The sequence below is a fragment of the Cnephaeus nilssonii genome (genome assembly GCF_951640355.1).
Source record: "Cnephaeus nilssonii genome assembly, chromosome: 8".
Classification (NCBI taxonomy): Eukaryota; Metazoa; Chordata; class Mammalia; order Chiroptera; family Vespertilionidae; genus Cnephaeus; species Cnephaeus nilssonii.
The window spans coordinates 23,007,272-23,032,702 of record NC_137079.1 but is presented as its reverse complement, the minus strand read 5'-3'; the positions used below and the strand labels follow the sequence as shown (position 1 = coordinate 23,032,702).

Below are 25,431 nucleotides of genomic sequence, written 5' to 3'. Positions count from 1 at the left end.
CCGGATTTGGCTAAAGGAAAAGTCAGGCTTTCACCTCCTTTTCCTCCCTCCCCTCCCAGTCCCCTCCTGACGCCGAGTGTTGAAACTATTGGCCGCTGCCCCTTTAAGAGCCGCCACTCCCCCCACCCCCCAGCGGTGGCACCAAGTGGGGGGGGGGGTATGGGGGGGGGATGCTGAGCTTTCTCTCCCAGTCAACCAGGGAAGATGGCCCAGGCCAAGGAGATCTCTCCCACGCCCCACTGCCCCCTCCCCTGAGTCGCGTGAGCTGGGCGCCCCCTTACCTCTTTCCCTCCCGCCCCGTGCGCGACGTGGGAATGGCTCCGCGGACTGACGGGAACAGCTCCCTGGCCTCGTGGCCAGATGCCCCCACCCTGGCGCCCAATACTGCCAACGCGAGTGGGCTGTCAGGGGTGCCGTGGGCAGCGGCACTGGCGGGGGCGCTGTTGGCGCTGGCGGTGCTGGCCACCGTGGGAGGCAACCTGTTGGTCATCGTGGCCATCGCCCGGACGCCGAGGCTCCAGACCATGACCAACGTGTTCGTGACTTCTCTGGCCGCTGCCGACCTGGTCGTGGGACTCCTGGTGGTACCGCCGGGGGCCACCTTGGCGCTGACGGGCCACTGGCCCCTGGGCGCCACGGGCTGCGAGCTGTGGACCTCGGTGGACGTGCTGTGCGTGACCGCCAGCATCGAAACCCTGTGCGCCCTGGCGGTGGACAGGTACCTGGCCGTGACCAACCCGCTGCGCTACAGCGCGCTGGTCACCAAACGCCGCGCCCGGGCAGCCGTGGTCCTCGTGTGGGTCGTGTCCGCGGCGGTGTCCTTTGCGCCCATCATGAGCAAATGGTGGCGCGTGGGGGCCGACGCCGAGGCGCAGCGTTGCCACTCCAACCCGCGCTGCTGCGCCTTCGCCGCCAACATGACCTACACGCTGCTTTCCTCCTCCGTCTCCTTCTACCTTCCGCTGCTGGTGATGCTCTTCGTCTACGCGCGAGTTTTCGTCGTGGCGACGCGCCAGCTGCACTTGCTGCGTCGGGAGCTGGGACGCTTCCCGCCAGAGGAGTCCCCGTCGGCGGCATCGCGCTCTCCGTCCCCAGCCCCGGCGGGGCCGTGCGCTCCGCCCGCAGCGGTGCCCTCCGGCAGCCGCCGGCCTGCACGCCTCCTGCCTCTCACGGAACACCGGGCCCTGCGCACCTTGGGCCTCATCATGGGCACCTTCACTCTTTGCTGGTTGCCCTTCTTCGTGGCCAACGTGGTGCGCGCCCTTGGGGGCCCCTCCCTGGTTCCCGACCAGGTTTTCCTGGTCCTTAACTGGCTGGGCTATGCCAACTCTGCCTTCAACCCGCTCATCTACTGCCGCAGCCCCGACTTTCGCTGCGTCTTCCGCCGCCTGCTGCGCCGCTGCCCGCGGGAGGAGCACCGCGCCTCCGGCTCCTCTTCCTGGACCCCTGCGGCCCTGGCCCGCCCCTCCGAGTCCAGGCAGTGCCCCCCGCTCGACGAGTAGGTAACGAGGCAAAGGGGCTGACAGCTCGGGAGCAGGAAACATTCGGCGTCTCCTCCGGTCAATGTTTTGAGTTTGGGGTTCGATAGGAGAAGGTGGGGCTGGGGAGGGACTCTGCATTGAACGAAGGGAAGACGTGGACTAGGGAACCAAAATGAAAACCCAAGTCCATTCTTTTCCCGCATCCGATCCACCCGACCGACCGTAGGATTGAAACGAAGGGGGGCCGCCGGGTTGTTCTTCACCCCCAGCGCCCCATGTGCGCGCCAGGGAAGCGCTGCTGTGCCCCCAGGCCTCTGGCCCGCAAGGTCAGCTCAAGTTTTGGGTTTCTAGCTCCGTTCTAAGGCCGCCCGGATTTCTGGTCACCGCTCGGGCTGGCTTTGGCGTGCAGAGGCGATTGGAGGCCCTCCCACGTCCTTTGCCCCAGTTCTGGTTTCTTTGAAGGTTTGATAGCCAAGAAGGTGAGAATCCACTTAGGGTCTGAAGGGTCTGAGGGGAGTGAGGAAGCCGGGAGTGCGAGTTCTTCCAGCTGGTAGAAACAGGGCTGGGCTGGAGTCGGGGTAGGTTTGTGGCTGCTTGGGGCCGATGCTTTTGTATAATTACGGGTTTTCCAGGGTCCCTGAGCGCCTGGGTCCCCTGTCCCCACCCTGTGTGTGCCCCACCCACCCCAAGATTTGCTATCTTCATTTTTTCCAGGGCTTCCTGGGGAATTTCTTAGGCCTTGAAGGACAAGAAACAAGAGCTCCGTTGATCATTGATCCAGGACCTTTGGAAAGCTCTGGCCTCTGTTTAGAACGAGCCCTGTGGAGTTTCCCAGCTGGAAAACTCTGCCCTCCAGAACCTGATGACTGGGCCACAGATGGGGAGGTGGGGACTGACTGGGAGGAGAATCCTTACCAAGTGGGTGTGTGTTTTTGTTTTTACCGTCTTCTCTCTTTCTTTCTGAGAGAGGATTTTTAAATCCCATCCCTGAACTTCACCAATACCTCAGCAGCTAGAGAGTTAGGCTGCCCGTGCTCAGCTGCCCTTGGGGCAGTCAGGCTAGCTTTGGCTGGGCACCGTGCTCACTTGTGTGCATGTGCTTAGGGCAGAGAGAGTACCCCTCGTTCTATTCCTTCTGCCCCCCCCCCCCCCCCGACCTGATGAACCACTCAGTGTCCTCTAGGCTTGGCAGCCCAGGCTGAGAGCAGGAAGCTAAAAAAGGTCAAGGTTTGGGATTTTTGTCCCTGGCTTCCTCACCAGGGCTCTCCAAGCACCAGCCTCCCTCACTTTAGACACAGAATAGCTCCGATCTACCTCACAACAGTGTCAGAAGGACTTCTCCAGGGTTTGGGGGGACTCCAGGGTTCACAGAAGGTGAACCATTAGAATGGATCCCTTCTTTACATTTTAAAATCAACTCAATAAATATTATTGAATGCAGTTCATCCATTGCCTTCTCTTCTCTCCATTTGTTTTCTTTCCATAATCCACTTACTTCTGAGAGCTGGCTTTTGACAGTGGCAATAAATTAGGACTAATCCTTGTTCCTTTCTTCCTAACCCTCATGAAATAAAAATGAAACATCTGCTTGGATAAAGGGGAGCAAGCTTGAGCCGCTGATACTCCTGCCTCCCCACCCTTTCCAAAACTCCTGGAATCCAGTTCAAGTGAGTAGCAAAGCCATATTACCCATAGGACTTGAGCAAAGTGTCCATAGGATTGAGTTTGCTGGGCTCAGGATCAGGGCACATGGAGCATATGCCAGCTCCCATGCTATAAGCCAGTGGTGGCTTCCTAAGATCCCGTTGCCAGCAGGAACCAGTTTTATTCTGCACTGTACGTGTTCATTTCTGGAGGCACGGAGCATTGTTTGTATTGGGCATATGTCTTGGGCTATAAATATATTCTGACATTTCCCATTCTTTCCCTAACCTCTACCTTCCCACTCCCTTTCCTGGGCTGCAGAAATCCATAGTATCCTCTGGAAGTAAAACTGGAGTTACAAGTTTGAGCCAGTTGATAATTGTTTTCCTTATTCCAATTTTTATGAATCTTATCAGGCAGTTTTCTATGGAAAGAACATTTTTATGGAAATCACTGGATCTTTTTGTGAGTTCTTATTTAAACCCCGTGAACAGAGGCCATTGTCTGGACTGATATACAGGATAACCTGTAAATCATAAAAAAAAGGTTAATGTGCTGAATGACAGCAGCGTACAATGCATTGGCTAGGTTCAGGAGCTCCAGAGTTATAAAACTTCGATCTGCCCTGAGGATAAGCTCTGTGGATTTCCACATATGGGTGTTCCCTGTGAATTGGACCTGGCCTAGGCTGTTCTCTTTTCTCCAGGAGTCCAGGTTTTTATTTCTTAGGATGTTTGCATACCAAAGATGACTTTCTCCTTTTCAACCCAGGCCAGTGTGAGATCTCTGCTGTCTGAGGTGTGGAAGGTTTCTGGGCAAGGACTCAACTTTTGAACCCTTAGTGGAGAAGGAAGTCTTGCTTTAGCCTGGGGCTAAGTAAGAGGGCCACCTCTCCCATCTCTGAATATTTTCTCTGCATCACTGAGGAAAGTTGCCCAGTCAGTCCTAGGCAGGGGAGAAGGGTGATTTGAGGGGGAGAGGGGAGGGAGTGGAGAAGGATTCTGGTTTGTAGAATTGTTCTTGAACATTATCCAGGAACTCATACTGCTTGAGTCTTGCTTGACAGATACCCGTGTGCCAGCTGTCAGACTCCTTTGGAGTGTTTAGACTTGCACTGGAGCTGTGGACTCCATCTGCGAATTGTCACCCGTGTATCTGACAGACGGAGAAGTTGTTTCTCCAGAAACTTGTGACCAGGTGTCAGGCTGAGAGAGATTTACATCCTTGGATGGGGAGCAGGCTGCTTTTGTTAGCATGAGGCCTGAGCACTTGAACTGTGGAAGACAAACAACCATCCTCTGAACCTACAGATGTGAAGACTTACAGACCAATGAGAATGAAAGAGCCCGTGGAATCGCTGGTCTTGCCAGAGTCTGTTAGCAGGAGCTGGGGATGGGGCAGAAATGACAGGGAGAAGGGGGCTGAGTTGGAAGAGAGGGAGTGAGGAGTGACTGGATTTTCCAGAGGAACTGCTAAGGAGCAGGCAGAATTAGGGCATGGGGGAAGCTGATAGACTTTTCTCAGGCTCTCCCCATGGTAGATTCTTCTGGGGAACGAAGGCAAGTTTAGACTGTGGTCCTCATGAGCAGTCAGCGGGCTACAATTCCACACCAACTTCATTCCTCAACCCTTTATAGAGTAGGAGCAGCTTCTTCCTCTTGCCCTGGGGGCACAGGCGAAGGCCATGGAAATAGTGCTTCTTTATGTTTCCCTCCTGAAAACCAAAGATCCAGGCTTCCTCTCAGGCCTTTGGCGGACTATGTCTGTGTTTGTGTCCAGAGGGGAAGTGGATGCCTCCAGTGGAGAGTATTGCTAATGCTCTCCCCCACTCCAGGCAAAAAGCCCTGGATATAGTCAGCTTTAGGCTAATTAGTGAGTGGTTGAAGCATAATGCACAACTCAGTTTGATTAGCAGAAACTCCATAAGGCATCTGACCTTTCATTAGCTCATCCTGTTATGAGATTAAGGAAAATAAAAATGCTTCCCTCATCTGTAAAATAAATGGAGAATAACCCTTTCTCTCCTCTCTTGTCTTCAGAAGGGGAATGAGCGTTTCTGGGATGGTTGGCTCTCCTAAAGTTCTGTGAAGTCCTAGGCAGAGCTTACTTAGCACCTGCAGTATCTGCTCCACCCAAGGCATAAGCAGTGCTAGGTGCCCCCTGATGGCGACGTGAGGTACAACAGGTGTGGACTTGGAAATATTGGTCTGTTAAAAACATAAGGCCCCTGCTTATCCCAACTGGAAGAGACCACAGAAATAATTTAGACCAATCTTTTGATAAAATGGATGAAGAAACTGACTTCTAGAGAGGTGAATTGTGAGAAACCAAGGTTTATATAGAAAGCACAGAATTCAGAGCTGGAAAACAAGTAAGAAAGGGAGGAGGAAACAAAGAATTATTTAAAAAAAACACGTGGGGGAAAAAAGGGGCGGAGGAAAGACATAATTTATTGAGCACAAATAAATATGACTGTTTTATTTGGTGTCACTAGAAATGTTATATTAGTGACACAAATAAAAAATAGTCTCAAAAAAACCACAGAGCTTCATAAAAATCAAATAGCTTGGTTGTATTGATTCTAATGCAGTCTACCAGACTCCAAAGTTTATTTTCTTTTCTCTACACACAATGCTATAATCAGTTATGTGACACTGAGCAAGTTACTTAGCATCTGACATCTTGTTTGCCAGTGAATCAAGTGGAGATTTTATTAGTGCTCTACTCAGCTCATGCAGACTGGTTTTGAAGAACAAATGACTGTATGCAAAAATGGTTTGGAAACCGAAAGGGCTTCTCCAGTGTAAGTGGTGTCATTAGAGTATGAAGCTGGGACTAGTTCCAGGTGTCCTGGTTTTGATCCTTGTATGGTCCTGCTTCTATCGACAGCCTGGATCTTGGACCCACTTCTCCTTGGTCACTGTGGGCACACCCTACTTTATCTTTCTTCTCCCCACCTCAGACCAATTCCACTGGCTTCATATCCACGTCACTGAACATCTCCCCCTCTGGCCCTCTTTTCACGTTCAGACCCTGGTCTGGCTTGTGCCTGACATTTTGGTCCTGGTTTGGTTCACCCTATCATTGCCCTTGCAGCACTTATAATGAGCTACATTTTAAAGGATGGACAGAAGGCTTAGAGACAGAGGGCACTTCCAGATGTCAGTGCTTTATGGGACATAGTCAGGGTTCATGAGAAGGGGGCCTAAGGAACCAGAAAAAGGAAGATAGTGTATTCATTTGCTAGGACTGCCATAAACAATTACCACAAACAGGAATGTATTCTCTCACAGTTCAAGGAGCTAGAAGTCCAAAGTCAAAGTGTTGGTTGGGTCATGCTTTCTGAAGGCTCTAGGGGAGGAATCTCTCTTTGCCTCTTGGGACCATCCTTGGTTGCTTGACTTGTAGCTGCATCATTCCAACTTCTGCCCCCATCTTCACATGGCTTTCTTCCCCTATGTGTCTGTGTCCAAATTTACCGCTTCTTTGAAGAACACCAGATATTAGAACAGGGCCCAACTTAACTCAGTAAGACTTAATTTTAACATGATTGCATCAATATAAACCTTATCTATAATAATAAAAGGCTAATATGCTAATTAGACCGGATAGTCAAATGACCTTCTGGACGTCATTCCGGATGTCCTTCCAGATGAAGCTGCGGTGGTGGGGGCTGAGGCAGAGGCCGTTAGGGGCGATCAGGCAGGTAGGCAAGTGGTTAGGGATGATCAGACAGGCAGGTGAGTGGTTAGGGGCAATCAGGCAGTCAGGCAGAGGGGTTAGGGGCAATCAGGCAGGCAGGCGAGTGATTAGGGGTGATGAGGCAGGCAGGAAGAGTGGTTAGGGGTGATCAGGCAGGCAGGCAGGCAAGTGGTTAGGAGCCAGCGGTTCCAGATTGTCAGAGGGATGTCTGACTGTCAGTTTAGGCCCGATCTCTGCAGGGATCGGGTCTAAACCAGCAGACCAACATCTCCCGAGGGGTCCCAGATTGCGAGAGGGTGCAGGCCGGGCTGAGGGACTTCCCCCCCCCCCCAACACAAATTTCGTGCACCAGACCTCTAGTTTCCAAATAAGGTCACATTCACCAGTTCTGGGGGTTAGGACTTCAACATATCTTATGGGGACACAATTTAACCCTTTGCACTCGCTTGCTTTTTTCTCGATTCCTTTATTCTACTCGGGATTTAATGCTAACCGTGTCGAGTCACACTCGACATCCGAGTGCAAAAGGTTAACCCACAACAGGGGGTGGGAGGAAGGAGGAACACTGTAATGCATAGCCTTTTCATGCTCATTTTATGCCTGATGTTTTCCACATTTCCAAAGCTCTGTTTCATCCTATTCTCAGTCAGAAGGGTGGTGGGAGTGCTCCCATTCCTGAATTTCCATTTCTAGGCCTTTTCTTTCATATCCCCGGGCCCCAGATTGGAGAGACCACTGACAAATCAGACCCGTGTTTGTTGTCTCCTGTGGGCGGAAGTTGCTACCTATTCTCCATTCTTCCCTTCATTCTTTAGTAATAGGTCACCTAAGTTTTAGTTGGGCACATGGCCTCGCCACAGATACACTGCAGCCTTGCTTGCAGCTGGGTGTGACTATGTGGCTACGTTCTAGCCAGTTGAAGTGTGCAGTTCCCCACGTCCCTTCCTGATAACTGGAATGCAGGTGTGATGGTAAGAATGGAAGTAGTCACCTTGGGTCATAAGATGGCAATCATCTGCCATCAAATGGCAGAAAAACCAGAGAGCCTGGGTGTCCAACAGTGTAGAGACAGCATTATAACCCTGGACTGCTTGTTTTTAATAAGATTCTTAAATGAAAGAAAAATAGACTTTTACCTTGTTTAAGTCACAGTAATTTTAGCCTTTAAAAAAAATAACAACACAACAGCTGCATTAAACAAATTCATCAATGAGGATATGATAAAAGAGGGTATGAATAAATGGGCATCTGCTTACATTCTGTGATGAATTAGGTTGGGCTACAAAGCTGCCTTGCTGTGGTTCCTCTTAGGTACCTCTGATCTCTGGGAATGGCATCTCTGTAGCATCTGAGTTTGTGCTGCACCTGAGACCACCAAGTCCATCTCGTTGACATTGATTTGTATGTAAGCAATGATCAGTGTGTTAGTTTCCCAAGACTGCCGTAAAATTACCACAACTTGGTAGCTTCAAACAACAGAAATTTATTCTCTCCTAGTTTCGGAGGCTAGAGTCTGAAATCAAGGTGTCAACAAGGCTGGATCCTTCTGGAGACTCTGAAGGAGCACCTTTGCCTGCCTCTTTCCTAGCTTCTGGTGGCACTGGCAATTCTTGGCTTTCCTTGACTTATATACATCACGTACCTCGGTCTTCACTTTCCCCCTGTGCTCCTGTGTGTCTTTTCCTCTTCTGTCTCTTACAGGACATGCATCTTTGAATTGGGGGCCTATCCTAATCCAGGATGCTCTCATCTCAAGATCCTTATCTTAGATTATATCTTCAAAGACCCTTATTCCAAACAAGGTTACATTCTGAGGGCCCAGGTGGACACATTTTTGGGAGGACATTATTCAACCCACTTCAGTGAGAGACACTTATGAATTCCTTAATTAAGAGTTCTGGAATCATTAGATTATCATCCACACCAGTCACCCCTCATGGAAGGACTATTCTCTTGGATTGTGTAGTAGGCAGAATTCTGAGATGACCCTCAGTAAACCATGTCCTTAGATAATCCCCTACCCTTGAATGTGGGTGGAACCTGTAATTTGATTCCAACAAACACGATATAGCAAAGGTGATGGGATGTTACTTCTGTGATTATGTTATATGGCAGAGGCAAAGGGATTTCTAAGATGTAATTAAGGTCCCTATCAGTTAACTTAAATTAATAAAGAGGGAGATAATGCTGGGGGGACCTGACCTAATGAGGTGAGCCCTTTAAAAGAAGGTCAGAGGTCTGAGACAGAGGAAGTCAGAGGGGCAATCCTGCTGTGCGTCAGGAAGCTAGCCACCATGAGTTCTACAACTGCAAGGAGTGGATTCTGCCAACAACTGTGTGAGCGAAAAGAGGACTCTGAACCTCAAATGGGACTGTGGCCCTGACTGATATCTTCATTTCATCCTGGTGAGACCCTGAACAGAAGACCCAGCTAACCCATACCCAGACCCCTAACACATGAAACTTGTGAGATAATAAATGTGTATTGTTCTAAGCTGCTAAATTTGTGGTAATTTGTTACATGGCAGTAGAAAATGAATATAGACTTGCTGCACAATTCTGCCTAAGGTTATTCTTCATAACAGCCCTTCTCTGGTGTTTTTAAAGGTTTTTCATCAGAATCGAAAGTACAATGGGACCATGAGCTCAGGAAGATCCCATGATCTGTCATGGCCTACTATTCTCTTGAAAGGCCTCTTGGGGACTTTTGATTGGGTGTCCCAGGAACAGGGTCTCTCACCCTTCTTTCTTCACTTCTGAGGGAATGACCAGTTTCTATGATCCCCTGACCCCCACACACCTTTTAAGAAAATTAGGAGCTAAAGGTTCAGAACCCATTTACTACAGTTTTCTTTTCTAAATTGCCAGTGAGGTGCCACACTTTATAACATAATGGCACACAAACGTAGTTCTCAAAATCTCTATAGCAAGAAGCAAGATGAGCCCTAACCGGTTTGGCTCAGTGGATAGAGCGTTGACCTGGGGATTGAAGGGTCCCAGGTTCAATTCTGGTCAAAGGCATGTACCTTGGTTGCGGGCACATCCCCAGTAGGGGGTGTGCAGGAGGCTGATCGATGTTTCTCTCTCATTGATGTTTCTAACTCTATCCCTCTCCCTTCCTCTCTGTAAAAATCAATTATATATATATATATATATATATATATATATATATATATATATATATATTTATTTTTTTTTTTAAAAAAAGAAGCAAGATGAAATATTATTGCTTCCACTGTTGGCATTTCAAGAGGGGAAAGGGATGGGTCACTTCTTCCCAGAGGAGAGAGTGAGAAAGGAGAGCTTTACCTCAGCTCAGCACCACCCACAGTGTCTCTGGTTTTCCTTCCAGTCACTAGATTGGGTGAGTGAGCCCTTCCTCTAAGACAGTGGTTCTCAACCTTTCTAATGCCGCGACCCTTTAATACAGTTCCTCATGTTGTGGTGACCCCCAACCATAAAATTATTTTCGTTGCTACTTCATAACTGTAATTTTGCTACTGTTAATGAATCGTAATGTAAATATCTGTGTTTTCTGATGGTCTTAGGCTCTACAGCAGCGGTTCTCAACCTGTGGGTTGTGACTTCATAACTGTAATTTTGCTACTGTTAATGAATCGTAATGTAAATATCTGTGTTTTCCAATGGTCTTAGGTGACCCTGCTAGTGGTTCTCAACCTGCGGGTAACAACCCACAGGTTGAGAACTGCTGCTGTAGAGCCTAAGACCATCGGAAAACACAAATATTTACATTACGATTCATAACAGTAGCAAAATTACAGTTATGAAGTAGCAACGAAAATAATTTTATGGTTGGGGGTCACCACAACATGAGGAACTGTATTAAAGGGTCGCGGCATTAGAAAGGTTGAGAACCACTGCTCTAAGACAAGCATGTCAAACTTGCATGCCACCCACAACGAATATTTTTGCGGCCCAGCCAATATAATGGTATGTAAGAAACGTTTGAATAAAAATTTCATAACTTAATTTTTACACTATCCTATTATACATAGCCCTGTATAATAAGAGCCTAATAGGCAAATTGTCCCCTTGATTGTGAGTTCAACCTGGAGATTGACCAGGGGGCGGGGTTGGCCAGCCAACCGCCCGAGGCACCTCCCCCCAGCTGCCCCAACCTGGCCAGCTGCAGCAGCAGACAGCCAGGAGAAGGGGGGCCCCAGCCGGCAGCCTGCAGCCGCTAGGGACCCTACCCATGCACAAACTTCATGCACTGGGCCTCTAGTTATTAATAAGGAACTACAACGTTCGCTAATGACTGATTACTACAATCATGGTGCATTCATTTCCCTTAGGTGCCTTACGTGCAGGCACACCATTTCTCTCCACTAATACTAGCAGCGAATATTTTAGCAGCCAATTGCCACGTCATTAATCTTGGACTGGCTTGTTTCATGTGCACAGTAGGAAATACTTCGCTTTCAGAGAACAAGAAAAATAGGTTTATTTGTGTTACGCTTATTAATTTGTGTAGTTATTTAGTGTCTAGTAAGTTAATGTTCAAGAAAAAATACCAATTTTCATTAAAATGTTCTATTATTTTATGTTAACAATTACTCATTTATTTCAGCCCTTTGTATTCAGCATGTTTCTATCGAAATAAACCTACGTTTCTATGAAAATTGAAGCTTTTGTTTTTTTTGCGGCCCCCATAAACTTAAACCTGGTTTATTTGGCCCGTGTTAGCCTTTGAGTTTGACCTGCTTGCTCTAAGACCTCTCCTTGGGCCCACGTCGGAATCTGATTGATGTGGGAACACTCTCCCAGAACCTCAGGGAGACGGGCTTGGAGAAAGAGGGTAACATGGGCAGCTGCTTCTCCAATGAAGAAATGCCTACCATTTCTGGGGAAGGAGAAACATTTGGGGCTGATGGTGAATTTCACTACATCAGCAACCTCAAGACTCAGAAGCTAGCTGTGTGATGGCTTCTACTAGTTTACTGGAGGAAGAACTCATCTTAAGGGCAATCTAGTTCTTACCCCTGACCCACTCTCATGCCCATCTTCTTGGTAGGGTTGCTGGCTCACTGGCATTGACCTGGTTAGTCTGTATTGGACTCCCAACCTTGCTTTTCTTGCAAGTTGTTGCAATGAAGAATGACCCTTCCTTTCTTTTAAAATATATTTTTATTGATTTCAGAGAGGAAGGAAGAGGGAGCGAGAGATGGAAACATCAATGATGAGAATCATTGATGGGCTGCCTCCCGCATGCCCCCCACTGGGGACCAAGCCCACAACCCAAGCGTGAACCCTTGTCTGGAATTGAACCCAGGACCCTTCAGTCCCCAGGCTCACCCTCTATCCACTGAGCCAAACCAGCCGCTGCATGCCTGTTTCTTTAAAAAACAAAAAGGAGGTATATAAATGGTACAAAAGTAATTATTTTTGACAAATAGAATATAGTTTAAATTAGCAGATATTTTTCAAAATCCTCCCTACCCACCAGAAAGTCCCTCCAGGCCTGCTCTGATGCCTAGTACTTTTAAGGAGGACAACTGACAAGACTACTCAATAGCCACTGTCATAATCCAAGGTCTTCATCACTTCTTAACTGAATTAACTAAAATAGTCTCCACTGGGCCTTCCTGCCTAGCTCTGGCTTCCTTCTAATTCATCCTCCACAAGGCGCCCGGGGCAGGGGGGGGGGGGTGTTTTACAAAATATAAATCTGACAATGTCATTCCCTTTCTTAACATAATTCAATGGCTTCCTAAACATTTGGGGTAAAATTCAGACCTCTTAACATAAAGGCCTGGCATTAGATGGACAGTGCTTACCTTCCTAACCCAATTTCTCACTACTCTCCTCCCCATCCACATTTATTCCAACCAGGCTTAAATTCACTAAAGAACTCATTTTATTTTTTTTATCTCTATACCTTCACACAGACTACCCTCTGTAATGCATCCAAACATGGATTGTACACTCTACTCATCTATCCATTTGTTCATCCCACCGGATAGCTTTTATCAAGAGAACAGACTCCAGATATGCTGCAAGGTAGAACTGACAAAGCTTGCCAATGATTGGATGTAGGGTATAAGAGAAAAGGGAGAAGACAGGAATGAGACCAAGGGATTTTTGGCCTGACCATTTGGCAGAATGGACTTGCCTCTTACTAAAATGGGGGAGAAATAAGGAGGATATGAAACTATGATTTAGTTTTTGGACATAGTATATTTGAAAAGTCTATTAGTTATGTCTTAGAATATCAAGTAGGCATTTGGATTTCCAAATCTGTAGATTAAAAGCGAAGTCAGAAATGGATTTATAAATTTGACAGAAGTGTATTTAAGCTCATGGAAATGGATGAGCTCACTTGCATGGTGACCATAGATAGAGAATTCAAGTGAACGTACTGTACACCTTAAACTTATATTATGTTATTTGTCGATTATATTTCAAAAAGCTTGGAAAAATAAAACAAAATTTCTCCAGGCATAAATAAAATAATTCAGAGGACTGAGCCCTGGAGCATTCTAACATTTAAAGGTCAAAAATAGAAGGAACCAAGAAAGTCACTGAGAAGCAGCAGTAATGAGGTGAAAGGAGAAGCAAAAGCAAGTAGCATCCTGAATGCCATGGGAAGAAAGTGCTTTAAGGAGGAAGTGGTCAGTTTTGTCATAAGCTGTTGAAACATCAAATAAGAGAACCTTTGGATTTGACAGGATGAAGGTCTGTCATTTGTTACCTTGATGAGAGCAGCTTGATGGTGTGAAGGGATGAAATGCTGATCAGAGGGATTCAACAGAACTTGGGAGATGAAGAAGTGGAGATAGAATCAAACGTTCTCTCAATAACTATTGCTCTGAAGAGGACCAGAGAAATGTGGTGTGATTGATGATCCTGTTGTTATTCTGATCAATCTGGCATCCTGTTTCTCAGAATCCTTGTTAGATCCTCTCCAAAAGAGGATCTTGCTCAAGATTTGAGAGGCAGAAGTGAAGCAGAGTCTACTAATACCTGAAGGACTCCAAGGTGAGATATGGAAGCAGAGGTGGTGGGTGGGCTCTGACTTATCTTCAGCTCTCTGTCCAGCTCTGCTTCCAGATTGTATTTCTGTGATGTCAGTCGTTACTTCGCCTCTTTCATTTTTGATTTTGCTTATATGGATCCTCTCTGTTTCCTGGTGAGTCTGGCTAAATGTTCTGAATCTGAGGTGGTACTAGTATCACCAATTTTGTTTATCTTTTCAAAGAACCAAGTCTTCACTGATCTTTTGTATTGTTCTTTTAGACTCCATGTCATTTATTTCTACTGTAGCCTTTATTATTTCCTTCCTTCTGCTTACTCTGGGCTTTTCTTATTGCTCTCTTTCTAGTTCTTTTAGGTGTAGGGTTAGATTGTTCATTTGAGATTTTTCTTTCTTCTTGAGGCAGGCCTGTAATGCTACAAACCTCTCTCTCAGAACGGCTTTCACTGTATCCCATAGATTTTGGGTTGTTGTGTGTTCATTTTTATTTATTTCTAGGTATTGCTCCATCTTCTAAAGGGCTGACTTGTTATTTTGGATTTGGCGAATTGGGGTTAGAGAGGGGAAGGCAATGAGTTAGGGAGAAGTGCCTGAGAATTCCAGGTCTTCCCTACCTCCTCCCCTAGCCATCTCTCAGGGGATTCTTCTCAAGAGCCATGGAATATTCCCATAGCCCTTGAGGATCGCCACCACGGAGACTGGGAGTTGGGTTCTGTTGCTCTGGTGACCAATTGTGCGGGGCCTCTGTATTGGAACTGCCAGGGTTCTAGGAAGAGGCAGGCCTGGGAAGCTCAGGCTTAGAGGAAGCCTTGGGGCAAAAGCAGAAGAGAGCATAGGAGTGGAGTCATAGTCTTGGTTCTACTTTCATCTCAGTGATGTCCACCCTTTCAGTGTTCTTGGATGTGCCCGCAGCTCAGAAGCTAGAAGGCAGCTTGTTAAAGACCTACAAACAAGACGACTGCTCTAAGAAGATGTTCCTGGCCTATAAAGGTAGATGCCTAAGACTTAGTATATCATAATCGCCTCTAGGGGGTAGTATTCCATTGCTACAGAGGAATCAGGAATATCGCGCAAGCTTCTCCCAGTGGGCAAAAGAGCAGAAAACATCCTGGGTCATTCCGTGCCCTCTGCCTTTCTCTGGGGGCTTCCAGAGGTTTGATACAAGCTCTGGTATATCCTCTTCCCCAGCTGTATGTGGGGCCTGCATGAGCACAGCACATTTTTCTGCCTCTTCCTCCACCCCCTTTCTGTTCCTGAACCAAGAATGGTTCCCTAAATTGACTCTTCTGATATACAGAGAGCCCTTGCCACTGTGAAAGTCAGTGTTACCTTTGTTTAATCTCAGGTATTTATAACTCCCAGGCTGTATATAATTTTTGCCTTTTAAAATGGCACATAGGTTTCAGTTGTCTTCTTTAAAAAGACAAAAATTGGCTCAGTGGATAGAGCTTCAGCCTGAGGACTGAAGGGTCCTGAGTTTGATTCCAGTCAAGGGCATGTACCTCATTTGTAGGCTTGATCTCCGGCCCGGATGGGGCAAGTGCAGGAGGCAACAAATTGGTAATGTGTCTCTCACACATTGATGTTTCTCTCTGTCTCTCTCTCTCCTTTCCACTCTCTCTAAAAATCAATGGAAAAATATCCTCAGGTGAGGATTAACAAAACAAAAAAACCCACAAAAATGGTCCTGGCCAGTGTGGCTCAGTTGGTTGAGTGTCATCCTGTGCACCAAAAGGTCGCTGGTTCTATTCCTGACCACAGTTTTCTTGTCCTTTTCCTGTCATTGCTCCATTTTTTACCATGATCCCAGGTTGTGAATTTGATCCCTGACGCAGGAGGCAGCTCTGATCAGTGTTTCTCTCCCCCTTCCTCTTTCTCTCTCTAAAATCAATAAAAACATTTAAAAATAAAAACAATTTTTTAAAAATTATAAATATTTACTAATAGCACATTGCTTTTATAAAAGGGAGGGGTGGGAAGGAAAGTTGTCCTTTCCTAGGCAACTTTCCAAAGCTTCAGGAAAGCCAGGACAGATGAATTGTCTGTGGGCTGTCTGCAGAGCCCAGAGGCCTCGAGAGCGCCCTCTGCGGTTCTTCTCACAGTCTGCATGACCCAGGAAGGACAACCCTGGGTTTCTTTCGTGGTGCACAAAATCCGACTGCAGATCGCACAGGATCCCTCCCTGAACTATGAGTATCTACCGGTGATGGGCATGAAGTCATTCATCCAGGCCTCGTTGGGACTTCTCTTCGGAAAGCACAGCCAAGTCATTGTGGAGAACAGGGTGAGAAGAAGGGCCCCTCTTTACTCACCCAGGGTGTGGAAATCGGAGTTTGCACAATCTTAAACCTGAAAGGGACTTTGGAGCCCTCCCCCGCCCCCGGCATTGACAAAGGAGACTTGTGAGGCTCGTAGAGTCCAAAGCTTGTCATTGAAGGGCAGGGCCAGCATCAGAACCCCAAGCCCATGCTCTTGGCACCAGCCCACACTGCTAGTGTGCAAACTCTCTCAAGAAAGGAATGATCTGAATCTGAGGTGGTACTAGTATCACCGTTACTCTTTTAAAGTCTTATTTCTGTTTATTTCCTTTGCTGTCAGGCAGGGGGTGTGCACACTGTTGGTGACAGTGGTGCCTTCCAACTTGGGGCCCAGTTCCTCAAAACTTGGCGTCGGGATTCTCAAATAGTCTACGTCATTTCTTCTCAAATAGGTGAGTGTTATGCAAGGTGAGGGTGACAGAAGATCCCTCTCCTGTTCCTGATTCCCACCCCATTTACATTCTTCACTCTTGTCCTTCTCACTCTCTGTCATGACAAATGGTGGACAAGCCAAGGTGTGCTTGCCCTTTTCTTGTCATTGCTTCGTTTTCAACCCTGACCCTCAGGGCCATTCTCTGGTGTGTCTGCTTCCATCTCTTCATTTCCCATGTAACAGCTGGTGGGGGCCTGTGTTTCCACAGAACAGCATGGACTCATCTTCCAGGACATGGGCTTTACAGTTTTTGAATTCTCCTTCTGGGACTCTGAGCAGCTGTGCATGGACCCCAATATGCTCTTCAGTGTGGTGAAGGTAGAGAGGCCACCCTCAGAAACTTTTCCCCAGACCTGACCTACAGTTTTATTTTCCTTTCCTCCCCACCCGTCTAATTATCCGAGGCCTTTTCTAGGCTTGGATTTGTCTAGTGCTTTGGTAGGAACCAACTTGGAGGATCACTTCTCCTCCAACGCCCTGGTGCCTCTACCGCCTGGTAGGGGCAGTGCCTGATGAGACAGTCTCTACCTATAGCAGGCCCCATATGGCTGTATCTTTGTGATCGGGAACATTGACTACTGCAAGTTGACACAATATCAGTGGACAAAGTTGATGGCCACCATGAAGGTGAGCCCAGTGTCTCACTTGACTTCCTCCCTTTCACCATCTACCATCACTTTCATCAGTCTCACCCTTTTTTTCATTTTCCTTTCTCCTATAGAGGAAGCGGATATTCCTATTTTTTGACATTCCCTATCAAGGTTTATCTACCGGTGACCTGGAAGAAGATACTAAATTCTTACAATACTTCGTGTCAGAAGGCTTTGAATTCTTCTGCAGCCAGTCTCTGTCCAAGAGTTTTGGCATTTATGGTATGGTATGGTATGGGCAGGAGGAGAACGGAGGGTCTGGTGGTAAAGTGCTGCCGCATCCATGACACACTCCACACTCTCTACCCTGTGGAGAGAGCCAAGGCCTCCCGAGAGGGCAGCATGGGGGCACAAGAGAGGAGCTAGACATTTGGTTCTGTGCCATCATCTCAGCTCAGTTATTAAAACTGGCTCCAGTTGCATTGTTTCCCCGCTTAGACCTCCTTTCATCATCTATAAGAGGAGGGGTTAAGAATTAGTTATCTTTCTAGTCCCTTCCACCTTTGAGACTCTTACAGTTACTCTTCCTGGAAGAAGAGCCTCCGGCAACTTCCGAGGGCCTGGACACCAGCTTGACTAGGCTGGGGATGAGGGCCCTAGAGGTTACCCTCTCTTCGGCAAGGTTGGAGGCAGAGTTACAGGGGAAGGCCCCGGTCAAGGAGACTGAGAACGAGGCTGTCTGTCTCCATGCTGCAGATGAAGGAGTGGGGATCCTAGCCGTGGTGGCACTCAACAACCAGCTCCTGCTGTGTGTCCTCTCCCAGCTGATGAACTTCGCCCTGGCCCTGTGGCTAAACCCTCCCACCTCGGGTGCTCGCATTATCACCTCCATCCTCTGTAACCCTGCTCTGCATGAAGCATGGTAAGGGAGACGGGTGGGGGCAGGGATGGATGGGCAGAGCCTCTAGATACCTACATACTTCCTGATTCACAGGATTCAACTGGGTTCTTCTCTTCTTGCCTCTTTACTCCATTCATTCATAAACGTTTACTGAGGACCCACTGTGTTCCAGTGGCAATGGCTATGCCAACTCTTGCCCTACTATGGGGAAATGGGTAATAGAATGGGACACAGACTGATGAATTATTTGAATTCTTCCAGATTGCAGGAGATTAGGAAGCCCCAAGAGCTCGCTACTCTACCAAAATCTGCATAAGAGTCTGCTTGGCTTGCTTAAATTAATACACGCTGAAACTTTTCTCCCATTCATAACCATCTGAGATCCCTGACTCCACTGGTGTGCCCTCGGGCACTCTGGTTGGGGGCTTTTGAAGGGAAGAGAAGTGGAATGACAATGAGGAGATTGGGAGCAGGAGGAGTCCTCACACTCTAATTTCTTGCTGTCCTTCCTTTGGCAGGAAGCTGAGTCTGAAAGAGGTCGCAGAAAGCATTATGCTCATCAAAGAAAAGGTTAAAGAGAAGCTCCGGCTCCTGGGAACGCCTGGCTCCTGGGATCACATCACTAATCAGAATGGGACCCATGGCTATCTAGGACTCAACTGTAAGTGTCTAGGAGGAGAAAGCTCGCCCCTTTCTGACCTTGGGCTTGTATTTGAATATTCAACTTCACTGATTAGGTGACCAGTCCCTAGCTTCACACCAGATTTTGAATCTTCCTTGAGGAAAGTGGAGCTGCTTTGAAGACCCCTATGGCCTCCCACAAATGCTGATGCTCCCTATCCCCCATAATCCACACTGGGCTAGAGGGGACTTAGAGGTGGTCACCCCAGGATCTGAGATCCTGTGATTATCACAAGTCCAACAGGTAGAATACTTGGTCAAGAAGAAACATATCTACATCCCCAAGAATGGTCGGATTAACTTCACCTGTATCAATGCCTGCAACATAGATTACATCACTCAGAGCATTAATGAGGCTATCTGCTTCACAAAGGGCTCTGGGAAAAAAAAAGTTTCCAGAAAGTCAACAGCTTCTAGTTAGAATAAAAGCTTGAGTCTTGCAAAATTCATGTGTGTCTGCTTATTCACTGCTACAATTTATTTCTCTGCTAAGTATTCTGTCTCTCTCTATCTATCTACTTATAAAGCATTGGTCTGGCCTCAGAAAAGAGGGGGGAAAGCCCAGAGAAAAAGGAAATGTCTACCTTCATGTACCATCTCATATTTATTGAACACTTACTATGTGAAGGCCCTGATCTGCTGTCTTAGTTCATTCGAGCTGCCATAACAAGCTACTATAGATTGGGTGGCTTATAAACAACAAAAATGCCTTTCTCACATTTCTGAAGGCTGAGCAGTCCAAGATCAAGGAGCCACAGATTCAGTGTATGGTTCATAAACAGCATATTCTAATGTAAACTCACATGGCAGTAGCTCCTCTACTAGGGCTCCTTTTATCAGAGCACTAATTCCTCCCATTCATGAGGGCTCTGCCTTCATGACCTAACCATGTCCAAACACCATCACATTGGTGATGAGGTTTCAACATATGAATTTGGGGGGGGGGGGGCGGGAAACACAAACATTCAGACCATAGCATCTGGGCATCAAAGAGAACGTAAAAAACATGTACAATCCAGTCCTTTTCCTCCAGAGCTTAGTTGGGAGACAACCTTAGTCACATGAAACAGTTAAGTAACATTTCAAGGCTGAATGCAATAAAAATTCACAACAGATTTACATAGATGTGATTATTACAGTCCGGAACCTCCCTGTCATCCCAGCTAATTGAGTGGAGCAAAGATGAATTATCCTGAAGATCCCTTTCCAAGTTACAGGTTGATGAGCAAATTTAATATTGTTACTGTTTTAAGACACTGAGTTTGGGAGTGATTTGTTACATAAGTTTAGATAGCTGGAACAATTATTTTGTCTTTTATGACTCTTTTAATTGGTAGTTTCCTCCTCCATTGTTTTTCTTGCAATTTTTTAAAATCGAAGAACTGGGTTTTTTGTTTTTTGTTGTTGTTGTTGTCCTATAAAGTTTCTCACAGACTGAATATTGCTAATTTCATCCCCACGTAATCATTTAACATGTTCCTCTGTCTTCCTGCATTTTTTGGAAAATAAGGAACTAGATTAGAGGCTTGGTCAGATTCAAGTTCAATCTTTGTAAGGCCACATCATAGATGGTGATGTTGTGTTTCATCAGGAAGCATGGGATGCTAATTTTGTTGTTGTTTTGTTTTGTAAATCCCCCCTGAGGATATTTTTTCATTGATATCTTTTTAGAGAGAGTGGAAGGGAAGGAGGGAGAAGATGAGAGAGAGAAACATCGATGTGAGAGAGAGACATCTGTTGGTTGCCTCCCACATGCACTCCGACCTGGACCAGGACGGGGATCGAACCTGCAACCCAGGTACGTGTCCTTGACCGGGAATCAAACCCATGGACCAATCTTTGGTCCACAGGCCGCCGCTGTGACCATTAGGCACCACGGGCCAGAGTGGGATGCTGGTTCTTTACTGTGATGTCAGCAACCATTGATGATTATGCTGAACTCCATTAATTCATTTGTGTGGCAGACTGGCAGATATTCTAATTCTAACATCATTTATTCACTCATTAAGTGGAATGCTTTTATAAATAGAAATTTTCCCTCACTGTGATTTGCTTAATTTGAGGTAGATTTTATATAGAAAGGCATAATTAATGCTTGGGTCTTTCCCCTAATTTACCAGATTAAAAAAAACCTTTATGATGTTTCATTCTCTTGCAAACATCATCCTTATTGACATTTTAAATGTCTGAACCTTGAGCTGCCGGAGCCAAATAAAATTAGTTTGGGAGTTGTTTCTTTTTGGATAATCTGAAAGGGCTTTGGGTTTTTATTTTCAGAAGGAGGAACCAGTTTGTGAGATCTTTTGATACAACCCTAGTACTCTTTGATAGCTTCTTTACTTTCTGGCATGACAAAAAGTTCCAAAAATTTTTGAACATTTTCTGCCCCAGACCTTAGAGTCAGTCATTTCTCAAAGGAGCTCTAATCACTTTTAGGAGATGTAAGTACTGGATTGGTCATTATTTCCAACTCTTTTCCGTAAGATAAAATATACTGAGTGCCTGCCTTCCTTTGCACACCAGCCTAGGACACTGGAGACCTGGGGGCTGAGGCTGGGTAAATTGTCAGTAAATGCCTCCCGCTCTTCCAAGGAGTCCAGTCGGTCATTACTATTGCAGCTAATGGCTGTTGAGTGCTTATCCAGAGCTTTACTGTTCTAAGAGCTTTGCATCCATCATCTCATTCAATCCTCATAACAGCTCAAAGAGATAGGTTATTAATATTATCATCCTCATTTACAGTCTTAGGAGCATCAGTAATCTGCCCAACCATGGGGTGCCGGGGGTGGAAGTGCTTGGTGCCCTGACTCCTGCTAGGTGCTGCTTTCCTCCATCCAGGCTGCTCCCATCGCCCCTTCATTCTCTCCCCACAGGGGTTCTGGAACTTAATCCTACAGGGGTAATACGCACCCAGAGCAGGCCCCGAGGGAGGCTGCTCCAGCCCAATGGAGCCTCCAGACTTTGGGCAAGCCCCAGCCAACTGTGCCCCCTGCACCTTGCGAATGGAGAGGTGCAGAACTGCGTCCCCGCGGAGCAGATACTGTCCTTTGCTGGGGGAGAAAAACCTGCCCACAGTGGGGCTGGGACCACAAGGAGATGGAGAAACGGGTTGGATGAAGGGGCTGGTTGACAGCCTTTCTGATGACTGGGGAAGCCCTGTGAAAGGAAGTGCGGCGTCACCAGCTGCGCAAGAGTGGTCTCCGGACTGGACTGCGAGGCCGCAGATGGCCAGGTGGTGCAGCCCGGGCTCCAGCCCTGACCCTGAGTCTCAACTTTTGCGGGTGGCAGTCAGGTTCCTCCCAGTCATTGCTGACGGCCGCCGACTCGGGCCGGCTGGCCCAGGCTTCTTCAAGTGTCTGCTGTCTGTGCGCTGGGGAGGAGGACGCTGAGGAGCAAGTATTCCGAAATGCAGTAACAGATGCCCCGTGGCCCGCGCGACCTGCCGCCTGGGATCTCGGTCATTGAGTTGCATCTGCCTCTGAAGGTGCCTGTGAACTCCGAGGTTCTCCACACGAGGGCGCGCTGAGATTCCAGAGGCTTCCAGAGGGTCCCAGGGACGTGCATCCTCGGGGCTGCAGTGTATGGGTGCGCGCTTTGCTGTGCATTTCTTGGGCTGCATTCTCCCCCTTTCCATCGGCTGTAGGTCCCACAGGACCTGGTAATAAATGAACAGGAAATGGGGGTTAGATAGGCCTGCCCTGGTTGGCAAGTGGCTGGGCATGCACAGTAAGCTCGGGCACCAGGGCGCTTCTTCCAGGACACCCCTTTCCCTGCTCTTCACAGGCAAGGATAGCTTCAGGATCAGCCTCAAATCCAGGGTGTGTGCAGGAAGGGAGAGTGGGGTGCAACACGATTATAGTAATCAGTCATTAGCGGACATTATAGTTCATTATTAATAACTAGAGGCCTGGTGCACAAAATTCATGCACTGGCGGGTGTCCCTCAGCCCAGCCTGCACCCTCTCCAATCTGGGACCCCTTGGGGGATGTCTGACTGCCAGTTTAGGCCTGATCCCACAATTGGGGACTGCTGGCTCCCAACCACTCGCCTGCCTGCCTGCCTGCCTGATTGCCCCTAACCGCTTCTACCTGCCAGCTAGATCACCCCCTAACCACTCCCCTGCTGGCCCGATCGCCACCAACTGCCCTCCCCTGCTGGCCCGATCGCCACCAACTGCCCTACCCTGCTGGCCCGGTCGCCACCAACTGCCTTCCCCTGCCAGCCCGGTCACCCACAGCTGCCCTCCCCTGCAGGCCTGGTTGCCCCCAACTGCCCTCCCCTGCAGGCCTGGTTGCCCCCAACTGCCCTCCCCTGCAGGCCTGGTTGCCCCCAACTGCCCTCCCCTGCAGGCCTGGTTGCCCCCAACTGCCCTCCCCTACAGGCCCAGTTGCCCCCAAATGCCCTCCCCTGCTGGCCATCTTGTGGTGGCCATCTTGTGACCACATGGGGGCGGCCATCTTGTGTAAGGGTGTATGGTCAATTTGCATATTACCTCTTTATTATATAGGATTATGTATAACAGGATATTATAAAAATTAAGTTATGAAATTTTTATTCAAACGTTTCTTACATACCATCATATTGGCTAGGCTGCAAAAATATTCGTTGTGGGCCACGAGCTTGACATGCTTGCTGGGCAGCCAAGTCTTGTGCGCCTGCCTACTCTTCCAGGCGCATTCAACAGGGACCCTCGCCCTACTCCATGATTTAAGTGCGGTTCTCTTGCTTGCTCACCACACTTCAGACGCACGGGTCTTCTTCCAGTTCCTCGAATCTAAGCAGGTCTTCCTGTCAGGCCTTTGCACATGCTGTCTCTTCTGCCAGTAACACTTTCTCTGCTTTTTGGAAGGTCAGCCCTGTCTCATTGTGTGGGTCTCAGCTCTTAGCTTAGATATCTCCCCCTCAGGAAGGCTTTCATCTAGCCCCCCTACAAAGTAAGGTCTCCCGGTCCTCACAAACATATTTATTTCCTGTCTTTCTGGTTTCCTTGACACTTCTTGCCACACATTGTATTTATTCTGTTATTCTCTGACCTTGACAAGGTAATGTAAAGTAGGGCAGGGGACACATTGCCTCGTCAGGGCCGTGACTCTCATATAATAGGTTCTCAAATTTTTGTGATAGTACTTTTATTCATTGACTCCTTGCTACATAGAACGTTAGAGTCAGAAAATGCCTCGGGGGTAGGGCGGTCTACCCAGCTCTGTGGGAATCTGCTGTTTGCCACAGCTCCCCAATGTCATCGCATAGGGTTGGCACCTCAGCATAGTCTTCATTCACCGAATCCTCCTTAGAGACCGACTCAGCTGCCTCTGTGGGGCAGTGCTCCTGGGCCCTCCACAGGGCCTGGTACTCAGGAGCTCAGTAAACGTGGGGTGCTGAGTGAAGGTGGGCCTCCCAACTGCCCCTCGGCTCTTCTTTGAGGCAAACTCAGCACTTCACTGCATTTCTGCAACCCTGACCTCGCACCACCAAGCTGGAGCTGTCCTGGGGACACGGAGAAGTGAATTTATCCTTGGCTGGCTACCAGCTACCTCATTTCCCTCCCCTTCCTCTTCCATGTTTACAACCTTTCACGTCTCTTAATGGCCCGGAGTGACTCAGGTAAGACCCCAAGCTTATACCCTTCACTCAGCCCTGTCCAGCCCTTAGAAGGCAGTTTGGAGAGCACCTCTTGTCACTGGAGCACACCGGCCGGGGCTGTCGCCTCCCCCTTCAGGTACCTGAGCAGCTTATTTAGTTTTTCCCCAAAGAAAATGGATTTCCTTGGATGGGGTGGGAAGGAAGGAGGGTGTGTTCTGTTCTTAAGAAAATAGCTTTTCTCCATTTTATTACAATAAAAAAAAATAAGGATGGTTTCATGGTTAGGAGAATGTGCTTTGGAGTGGGGCAGACCTGAGTTCACATCTGTGCTCTGTCTTTTTTTTTTTTTTTTTTAATATTCACCTGAGGATATTTTTCCACTGATTTTTATTTCCATTGATTTTTAGAGAGAGTGGGAAAGGGAGAGAGAGAGAGAGAGAGAGAGGAGAAACACATAGATTGTTTGCCTCCTGCATGCGCCCCAGTGATGGAGCCTGCAACTAAGGCACATGCCCTTGACTGGAATTGAACCCGGGACTCTTCAGTCTGTGGGCTGATGCTCTATCCACTGAGCCAAACTGGCTAGGGATGTGCACTGTATTTATCTGACCTTGGGAAAATTACCTATTATTCTTAAGGTTCTGGGTTTTTTCTCTGTAAAAAGGGGATTAAAATACCCACTTTTATGGGTTGTGGTAAAGAACATAATAAGTGTTATTACTAGAAGTCTTCTGGAAGCTTCTGTGGTCACCCAAGTCCCCAGGAGAGAACTCAAGAAGTCACCCAAGGCCACAGTGAGTTATGAAAGGCCTCTGTGCAGCCTCCTCATGTCTGGCTTCCCAAGAATGTCTGCAGATTTAGAACCCTTCCCTCATGATTCCACTTCAATCTTTCTTCCTGGCTCTTTGCTCCAATTTTCCTTCTGTGATGTCCTTAACAATCTGTTGTCCTCACCCAGTTCACATCTGTGGCCACACAAAAGGCAGGAACATCGTGTGGTTCACAGCCCTTTATTGTTCAAGAAAGGATCTGGATAAGTGAAAACCCCAGAGGCTAATCTCCAAGGGTGCTTGCTGGTGGCTCTTAACCTTTTCTGGGTCAGGG

At 47.7% G+C, this 25,431-nt stretch overlaps 2 protein-coding genes across 2 annotated transcripts; both read left to right on the top strand.

Moving 5' to 3' along the window:
- Positions 1–308: 308 nt before the first annotated feature.
- On the top strand, positions 309–2,345 carry ADRB3 (adrenoceptor beta 3). Its single transcript, XM_079779256.1, has 2 exons — positions 309–1,498; positions 2,196–2,345. Exons 1-2 carry the CDS (start codon positions 315–317, stop codon positions 2,215–2,217), a joined length of 1,206 nt encoding a protein of 401 aa, XP_079635382.1. The 5' UTR covers positions 309–314; the 3' UTR covers positions 2,218–2,345.
- Positions 2,346–14,696: 12,351 nt separating this feature from the next.
- On the top strand, positions 14,697–19,165 carry GOT1L1 (glutamic-oxaloacetic transaminase 1 like 1; the record flags this gene model as incomplete). The annotated part of the gene is made up of 9 exons (XM_079779374.1): positions 14,697–14,811; positions 15,924–16,105; positions 16,420–16,531; positions 16,781–16,890; positions 17,107–17,199; positions 17,294–17,444; positions 17,919–18,084; positions 18,582–18,724; positions 18,981–19,165. 9 exons carry the CDS (start codon positions 14,697–14,699, stop codon positions 19,163–19,165), a joined length of 1,257 nt encoding a protein of 418 aa, XP_079635500.1.
- Positions 19,166–25,431: the final 6,266 nt, after the last annotated feature.